This window comes from Pollachius pollachius, assembly GCF_949987615.1.
Source record: "Pollachius pollachius genome assembly, chromosome: 14".
Taxonomy (NCBI): domain Eukaryota; kingdom Metazoa; phylum Chordata; class Actinopteri; order Gadiformes; family Gadidae; genus Pollachius; species Pollachius pollachius.
In genome coordinates, this window is record NC_136947.1 from 14,610,562 (window position 1) to 14,620,607 (window position 10,046).

Below are 10,046 nucleotides of genomic sequence, written 5' to 3' on the forward strand. Positions count from 1 at the left end.
AGATTATCACTGGCAGGCTGGATGAACGGCTGTGATGCCTTGCTCAATGGGTGTGGAGCCCCAGGTACGGTGGACTCACTGTAGTGCTTGTAGCATCGATGGCATCTCTTGGTTCCACGTTCTGCCAGCGGACGGGGGTACATGCGCTGGCGGGGTTAACCTGCAAGTGCAGCCGAGCATGGGACCATTTGAGAACATCCAGAGTTGAGTTTAGTCTCTGTGAGAACCAAAGCCCACGACCACGACAACCCTAACCTCAACGGTGACCTTACAATCAACACACTCAAAGTGAAACATTATTTCTGTAAATCTGTAACATCTCTACTGCTACTACGGTATGGACCTACATGGAAGGCCATCATCATCTGACACGTTTGCTGCAAATTTCATGGCTTTCGTTTTGACTGGTACTGACTTTCGTTTCAGTTTTTGAATTCATTGCGTATTGGTATTCAGAGCAGCACTCATTGGTGTTTTCTTCGGTCTGTGCGTGCGTGCGTGAGTGCGTGCGCGCTTGCTTGCGTGCGTGCGTGTGGGCAGTGTGCCTTTAAAGGGCTCCGGGATGACGCGCGAAGGGCTGGTGTAAGTGCCGCAGCCGAATCAACCTCGCCTCTCTCGCGCTGCGTCGTACGGGCTTCAACAGCAACAACAAAAGGACTGCGAGGCGCTATCCGTGGACATACACCGCGCACTACGCCCGTCAGGATGACAGAAAACGCCAAAACCCACGTTATTCTGCTGTCGTGTGGCAGTTTCAACCCCATCACCAAAGGACACATCCATATGTTTGGTAAGACGAGGCTGATGGAGATGTAATGATGATGGAAGCGATGTGGTGCTTTTTAGACGGCCGTCCTGAGGACCCTTATGATCCTGAACTAAAATAAATCAAAGCTTTACGTGTTAGAACAACACGGTTATTTGTGTTGTGCTTTAACATACGTCATGGGTTGCTTTCCACCCGGGAGGTGCTGAAAGGGGCGATGTCCGGAGTGACGGAGTCGGGGAGTGTCAGGGTTGGCAGGCTGTGAGGCATATCTCTGTTGACGTTTCACGTGGGCTTCACATCGTTATGTCACGTCAAGCCTTTGTAGGACCTACTCTGTCGGATCGGAAGGCGGGTGACCTGTAACAGTTATATTTTTATTGCCCTACGAATTAACGAAACTTTGTGTTTATAGCGTCGGCGTGGAGCAGTTTCTATGTCAAAATCCCCCAGAGAACACAAATGAATAAATAATGATTAGGCCCACATTGATCGCAACCCTTTAAAGTGTCTTTTGGCGGAGGGATAGCGAGTTACGCAGTTATTTGTTCAGTTTGAGAGTAATCCGAGGCCACATGCTGAGAGACCTGTTTAATCAATTCTCTAAGTCACCTATGAATGGACGAGAGGGGCCCTGGTTGGCGGGTCGCTGGGAGATAGTGAGCTACCAAAATAAAAGCATGAGCCGATGCGTGCCTGCCATAGGTCTATCGGAACAAGTTGAGACAAAACGTTAACCGCTGCGTAGCCTAATACGCGCTTGTAGGTGCGTGTGCGTGTGTGCGCGTGTGCGTGTGTGTTTGCAAATTGCTCATGACGATTAAACTCAACGGATCTATTAGGCCAAGTTCCATATAGGCCTAAATCTAGGCCTATGTTGAATTCTATACAGCGCCTTAATGAGGCAGGCAGAAAAAAACATCTATGCCTTCTGACCTACTTTCTCTCTCCCTCTCTCTCTCTGTTTCTATCGGTATACCTCTATCTCTCTCCCTCACAGTCTCTATCTGTATACCTCTGTCTCTCTCACTCTCTGTTTCTATATGTATACCTTTTTTCTCTCTCTGTCTGTCATTCCCTCTGCCTCTCTGTCTGTCTGTCCCTCTCTCTCTCACACTGTTTATATATGTATATATTTCTCTCTCTTTCTCTCTCTCTCTCTCTCTCTCTCCCTCTCTCTCTCTCTGTGATTTGTATACCTCTTCCTCTCACCCTGTTCCTATTTCTATCTCTCTTTTTCTCTCCTTCTATTCATCCCTCTCTTTCCTCCCTTCTTTCGATCTTTCTCACTCCATATCTTTCACTACTGTTCCCTCTTTGTGTCTCTATGATGAAAGCAAAAGCCCTGTAACTCAGGCCAGGAGGCAGCCTGAGTTACATGTACATATCAGTTACAAAGTGAGTTACATTACATGGTTAGTAACATGGTTATTAACATTGTTATTTACTGTACTTACAGTTACATTTATGGTTACATACACAGTTACATATTACAGCCAGAAACCCAGAAGGATGTAATGCAATATTAAATGTAGCTAAGGGCGGCTTTATAGCTTAAGGAAGCTGTGTTTAATGAAGTGAGATTTCAAACATGGACACGACCCAACCCTACGGAGACTCATGCAGATTAGCTTTTCCGTTACGAGGCCCGTCGGTCAAAATAATCAAATTAACGATGGCTTTCTCAGGCCTGGCCATGGTTCCCTGGCATGTCTCCATGGTAACCGGCAGCTCAATGGTTCCCCGGGTTAAAGAAGTTCTTTGGACGCCAGAAGAATCTGGCCCAAGTCATTGCAGCAGCCAAGTCTGCTACTCAATGCTGTTCTAAACGGCTGTGGCAGGAGGCTATTGTAGACCAGGGTTGTAGGCTGCTTTAGGCTGGGATTGTAGGCTGCTGTTTTGGGCTGTTGCTTTAGGCTTGTGTTCTAGTGGTGCTGTAGACTGGGGTTGTAGTTCCGTCTGGTGTTGTAGTCTGGTGTTGTATGCTGGTGTTGTAGGCTGGTGTTGTAGGCTGGTGTTGTAGGCTGGTGTTGTAGGTTAGCAGTGTTGCAGGCTGCTATAAAACAGTGCTTTGAATCCAAGACAATCCAGTGGTGGGTGAGCAGGATTTAAGGTCTGGAATTCATTGCCATGCGATGCAAAGGCATTGTTGTCATGTGCTAACACTCTGTTGTCTCCTGGGTGTGTTTGGTTGTGTGTGGGATTGAGTAATTGTGTATGGGGCTGTGTGTGTGTCTATGTGTGTGTGTGTGTGTGTGTGTGTGTGTGTGTGTGTGTGTAGAGAAAGCCAGAGAATACCTTCACAAAACGGGCCGCTTCATCGTGATTGGAGGAATCATCTCGCCTGTGCATGACTCTTACGGCAAACCTGTAAGTAGAAAAACACACAGACATCCAATCCTGTAAGTAAACACAATACACACACACATCTAACCCTGTCCATAATCAATACACATCTCTAACCCTTTCAATATACAATGCACACAAACATATAATCCTGTAAGTACACAATCACACACACGTCTAACCTTGTCAGTACATAGTTGTATACACAAGTAAACGCAGCCAATATGAGGGAACGCACGTCTTATGCACTTTAGTGAAGGTTCCACGTAGACATCATGAATAATGAATGGTTACACGATTAAACCAACAGCGATGAGTCAAACGGGTCTGGATCCATTTACAACCAACTTCAGATCTCATCTTTCATATAAAACAGGGTTTCTAATGAACAGATGGATAGGCAGACAGAGAGACAGACAGACAGTTGTCCTATAAACAGTGGCGGGGGGGGGGTTTACAGCTTGTTTTCCGCACTCCATCTTCTCAAATTAATGCAGACCTTGTCCTAGTTTTGCTCCGCTGCTGCTGTGGGATAAAGATTGCATAGTTGCTGGAGGGGAAGCTAAATGATAATAACTGTGAGATACAGAGCATAGACGCTAGCAGAGAAGCTAACGGGTATGAACTGTGAGATACAGAGCATAGACACTAACAGAGAAGCTAATTGCTAGGGGGTTAGGAAGGGCAGTAGAGAAATTATTGGTGTTCAATGAAAAATAAACTGTTCATTAAAGTGAACCAAATCGAAAAATCCAGTTAATCAATTCAGCTCCTAAGTATTCATCAAACAAAGAAGATAGACCTGTCAATAACATCTTGAAATAATGTCCACCAGACTGTGGTTGCACTGGTAAGCTCCCAATGTCCACAAGGAGAATAACTGTGGTTGTACTGGGCAGCTCCAATGGTCTGCCAGGAGAAGACTGTGGTTGTACTGGGCAGCTGCCAGTGTCCACCAGGGAAAGACTGGGGTTGTACTGGGTAGGCTTTATGATGACCTTCTGGTAAAATTACTTCCTGGTATGATGACGTCTTGGTTTGATGACCTCCTGTGTTTGATGACTTACTGTGTTTGAAGACTTCCTGGTATGATGACTTCCTGTGTCTCCTGCAGGGCCTGGTGCCCAGTAAACATCGCCTGACCATGTGCCAGCTTGCTGTGCAGTCTTCTGATTGGATCAGGTAGATAACAGTTACCTATCAGAATACATCAATATTTCAGTTACCTTTTGGATAACATTCAGATTACAGTAACATATGATACCGTGTTTGTATGGTGTAATGGATGTATAAATGTGATATGACAAGTGATAACGTGTGTGTAGAGTGGACCCCTGGGAGTGCTACCAGCAGACCTGGCAGACCACCTGCAGTGTCCTGGAACACCACCGCGACCTCATGAAGGTAAGACACCAAGCTACATGCTAATGGAAATATATGCTCAATATGCACTAATTAAAGTACACAAATATATGAAATTAGCATGTCAACTGTCACTGAAATGAGCCTACTGGGTCAAGGGTACAGTATCAGTACTGTACTGGTCCTACAGGATCAAGGGAACAGTATCAGTGCCTGTACTGGTCCTACTGGGTCAAGGGTACAGTATCAGTGCTGTACTGGTCCTACAGGATCCAGGGTACAGTATCAGTACTGTACTGGTCCTACAGGATCAAGGGTACAGTATCAGTACTGTACTGGTCCTACAGGATCAAGGGTACAGTATCAGTACCTGTACTGGTCCTACCAGGTCTACTCCAGGGTACAGTATCTGTTCCTGTACTGGTCCTACTGGGTCTACTCCAGGGTACAGAATCAGTACTGTACTGGTCCTACCGGGTATAGGGTAAACCTCTCTCTCTCTCTCTTTCTCTCTCTCCAGCGAGTCACTGGGTGCATCCTGTCCAACGTTAACACACCATCCTCCACTCCTGTGATTGGTCAGCCGCAGAACCAGGCCCCACCGGTCTACCAGAACCACAACAACTTGGCCAACAAACCCACCGCAAGTGAGTGTGCTCTGCGCGGTGCAAAACCTGTACTAGAATCAAGACTCCATTACCCATAAGCCCCTATTACCTGAAACTGAATTTGAAAGGACAAGAGAGAGGGACCTATCGCTGATATAAAGGCAGAGGCTTTTAGATAGACAGGAGCATGAGGTAATTTCCTGTCATGTATTCAGGGCTTCAATGGCCCCATGTGAGACAACACACCCTAATCATACTCCCCCATCAGACCCAGGAATCACTTCCCAAGTCCCTCCTTCCAGGCTCTGGTAGTACAGCAAGAAGGTCAGAATGGGCAGATGGAAACCAACAGCCCAAACAAATAATTTAATTTTTAAGATTTTGGTTTCGATTTTTCTTCTTTTATTCAGACAAGAACACAAATTGTATGATGAAGATGTCTCGGAGGAAGTTACGAATATAATGATTCATCTGAATAGACATTGGAAAAGCTTCAGCGACAAGGTAATTTGTGTGAGACCTTTACTTTGAAGCCGAGCACATGTGTGTGTGGGTGTGCTTCCTGTCTAGTCAAGCTGCTGGGGAAGGTGAGCGAGAGCCTGGGGAAGATGTGCTGCGCCCGACCCAGCATGGACCGCTTCACCTTCATAGGTGAGACACACACACACACACACACACACACACACACACACACACACCCCAACCACTCCCACCAACACACACACATACACACACCCCCACACACACACACACATACATACAAGCGTACATACAAGCACACATATACACACACAGGCTGACTCTGACCTGGAGTAGGGACAAACCACTCCAAGTGCTGCGTGACCCAGTTAAGGAGACGTGCACAATAGCTCTAGGAATCAGAACACAACCTCAGCATTTACACTTTCCTCATAATACAACAAAGGTTTCACAACAACACGGACATAGTCCACACTTGGTTACCGTTTTATTACATTTCCCTTCCCTCCCCTCTTCAGATGAGAACGCCAACCTGGGACCCGCCATGAGGTATGAAGAAATTGGTGAGTGTATCCTACATCTTCCTCTTCCCCTGCCTCCAGTTCAACAAGACTCATTGATGCAATCCATCCATGAGTTCCTGTGGGTAGCTTGTGCTGGGTCCAGTGGTGCTAGCATTCCCTGTTAGCCACTAGACCATTGTGTTTGTGTTCGTGGACTCAGCAAGATGTCTCCCTCGCCCGTATGTACATCCAGTAAACTTCTCCTGCCTGTGTGTGTGTGTGTGTGTGTGTGTGTGTGTGTGTGTGTGTGTGTGTGTGTGTGTGTGTGTGTGTGTGTGTGTGTGCGTGTGTGCGTGTGCGCGCACGTGTGTGTAGAGTTACGTATCCTGCTCCTCTGTGGAAGTGATCTTCTGGAGTCCTTCTGCATCCCTGGTCTTTGGAAGGACAGTGATGTAAGCACCCTGTAACTCCGCCCACTCCTCTAACCCCACCCACCCCGCCTGCCTAACCCCTCCAACCCAGCTGACTCCACCCCTTTAGTGTCCTCCATCTTACACAAAGGGATGAAACAATATCATGTCATATTACTGGTGTTGAATGGCCACTACCAAGGGCAGCCTGCCAGCCTACTCAGTGGACAGCACCAGCTGGGAGGCTGATCTATCCAGATCATCAAACATACTAGTGTGTGTGGGCCCTGCTACTTGTGATGTCGTTACACCTGGTGGTCAAATATAGGAACTTTAACATGGTATACAATAGGCTGCTAATGAGAACTAGGTTAACATTCTGTTGGTGTTTTACTCCTGGTCAATTCAGTGTTTTTCATTTTCTTTAGCATGGTTGCATAGTTTATAGAGGCCATTGGTTTGATCAGCCTCAAATTTATCAGTACATGTTTCATATCCAATCCGGGCAACCACTTAAAGATCCCAGTGTGGTTTTTAATTGACAATGTTACACAGTAAACATCTGGATTTCATTTCCACATAAGTGGAATGTTTCTACTCCAGTTAGTTTAATATTGTCTGATCCAATCTAGTTATTTGGAAATGTAATCATGATATACTATGCTATACGAATTTGGAGGGTGGGGCTTTACCCAGATACGGGTCATTTCGGGATGAAGAGGTTATTCAAATTCATAGAAAAGCATCAAAACAAACCATCGACCATGACACAACACAAGGAAAAGGTTGTCTCATGTGTAATGATCCCGGTCAGTTAGCATGCCTCACCTGCAGCTCGGAGCAGGAGTCTGGTGAGCCGGAGCAGTAAGGGGGCTTGTTGTCTCTGATTCCCCCCAGATGGAGGTGATCGTCGGGGACTTTGGCATCGTGGTGGTCCCTCGTGACGGAGCCGACACGGAGCGAATCATGAACCACTCTTCTGTGCTCCGCAAGCACACGGTCAGAGTTCACCCTAACCCCCTAGCTCCGAGCCAACCCTAGCCCCGAACCCTACTCAAACCCTAACCGTTGGCCCCTGACTTACCTTTGGGCAACCCCTAACTCCAAATCCAACCCTAACCCACGTTTCAAGCACACGGTCAGAGTTCACCCCAACCCCAGACCTCTAAACTCTGACCCAACCCTAACCCCGAACCCTAAACCAAAGGATAACCCATAACCCCTGTTTGGTGATCCGCAAGTACAAGGTCAGAGTTAAAAAACAAATCACTCCTAGAAGAGGGGGAAACCTTAACTCTACCCTAAATTTGAGAGAAAGTATGAATATAAAATATGAAGACCAAAACTATGAGACAAAGTTAAAAAGAGATTGAGAGAGAGAGAGAGAGAGAGAGACAGAGAAGAGGGAGAGACGTAGAGAGGAGAGAAACAGAGAGAGAGAGAGAGAAAGAAACACAGAAACGAGAGAGAGGGAGAGAGAGTGATAGAGAGACAATGAAATGCATAGAAATGAGAGAGCGAGAGAGAGAGAGAGAGAGAGAGAGAGAGAGAGAGAGAGAGAGAGAAAGAGAAAGAAACACACATAGAAAGGAGAGAGAGAAACAGAGAGTGGGAGCACAATAGACTAGAAGGGCAGCACTGGTCAGACCCTCTGTTTATCCTAATCAGATTAATCCAATTATTTGTCAAGGACTACTTTTCCCATAATCCCTGTGAAACACTAATCCCGCCCTTTAATCCCGCCGACACTGGGGTCGAAAACCAATTAGAGAATAATGGCATCAACTTGGATTACGAGCTGAGCGGTGAAGGAAAGAGTTTCCGGCTGACTGCAGAATTGAAATACAAACAAGTGGTCCAGGCTTCCCTCTAGTCCTCAAACTGTAGTTTACCTCTTCTTTCTCGCTCAGGAAAACATCATCATGGTGAAGGATGACATGAACCACCCCATGTCCATCGTCAGCTCCACCAAGAGCCGGTGAGTTTCACCTTTGACCTCCTGGACTCAATCAGTAGAACTGCTAGTAAACAAATCCTCTGTACCGTAACCCCTATATCCGTTTTACCGACCGTTGTAAGCATTGTGTCATCAATTACTGGCTATGGTACCTTGGCTGTTATCGATCGAATCTAACGAATGGCAAAGCTGTTTCACAGTTGGTCTGTGATGCCCTAACCTCTACCTTGATTGACCTGTCTCTGAGTTAACTGGACGTCCCTTTGGATAAAAGAGTAATCTAAATCACTGATCCTCCAGCAGGGGTATAGGTTGCCCAAATGTTAGGGCTGGCCTGTGCTGGATCTAGGGGGTACTTGTAAGAAATTCATTTTGTTTCTCTATACCGATGTTAAAGTCGCAATATGTAACATTTAAACTAGCTTGTATCTTAAAATACCCTTGACAAATCTTTAGTCAATGCTGATCAATAGTGATTTCAATAATGACAACTTACTGATATATTTTTATATTTTTTATATTATATTTTTATATTCAGCCCATACCTCTCTCTTTGTTTCCAAGAATCGTACTACCGACACCCAAACCCCTCCCACTCGCAGCACCATGCCAGCCGGGCTACGTTAGTTATCGTCAAACATTTAGAGCCGGTCGGAGTGGAAACGACACAGTTATTGAGTATTTAGAATTCTGAAATTAACTGGGAGGTTCTCGATGTTACACGGTGCGACTTAAAATATGAATATTTGTTATATATAGTTTTGGGGTGGTAAATGAAGTTTGCGAAACGTGGCTCTTTAATTCAAGTAAACTTAACCTTTGCTAAAATAAAAACATGTGAATAATCAAGAAGGTAAAGTGATTTGTCATTGTGGTGCTAAGCTGATTTGTTGTGTTATCATTATTGTGATTCTTAGGTGGTTTGTTGTGTTATCATTATTGTGATTCTAAGATGGTTTTTTGTGCTATCACTATTGTGATTCTAAGGCGGTTTGTTGTGTTATCGTTATTGTGATTCTAAGGCGGTTTGTTGCGTTATCGTTATTGTGATTCTAAGGCGGTTTGTTGCGTAATCGTTATTGTGATTCTAAGGCGGTTTGTTGCGTTATCGTTATTGTGATTCTAAGGCGGTTTGTTGCGTTATCGTTATTGTGATTCTAAGGCGGTTTGTTGCGTTATCGTTATTGTGATTCTAAGGCGGTTTGTTGCGTTATCATTATTGTGATTCTAAGGCGGTTTGTTGCGTTATCATTATTGTGATTCTAAGGCGGTTTGTTGCGTTATCATTATTGTGATTCTAAGGCGGTTTATTGCGTTACCATTGTTGTGATTCTAAGGCGGTTTGTTGCGTTATCATTATTGTGATTCTAAGGCGGTTTGTTGTGTTGTCGTTATTGTGATTCTAAGGCGGTTTGTTGTGTTATCATTATTGTTATTCTAAGGCGGTTTGTTGCGTTATCGTTATTGTGACGTTATGATGTGCTGTCGTGTCTCGTGGTAGGCTGGCCCTGCAGCACGGAGATGGCCATGTGGTGGACTACCTGAACCAGCCCGTCATCGACTACATCCTGCAGACTCAGCTCTACATCACCGCCTCAGGATAGGCACACCGCC

At 45.5% G+C, this 10,046-nt stretch overlaps 1 protein-coding gene across 1 annotated transcript; it reads left to right on the forward strand.

The window, feature by feature from the left end:
• Window positions 1-705: 705 nt before the first annotated feature.
• On the forward strand, window positions 706-10,046 carry nmnat2 (nicotinamide nucleotide adenylyltransferase 2; the record flags this gene model as incomplete). The annotated part of the gene is made up of 11 exons (XM_079751561.1): window positions 706-790; window positions 3,048-3,136; window positions 4,227-4,294; window positions 4,438-4,516; window positions 4,995-5,121; window positions 5,653-5,733; window positions 6,081-6,125; window positions 6,441-6,517; window positions 7,373-7,474; window positions 8,386-8,453; window positions 9,934-10,046. The coding sequence occupies 11 exons, from the start codon at window positions 706-708 to the stop codon at window positions 10,034-10,036; spliced, it is 924 nt and encodes a 307-aa protein (XP_079607687.1). The 3' UTR covers window positions 10,037-10,046.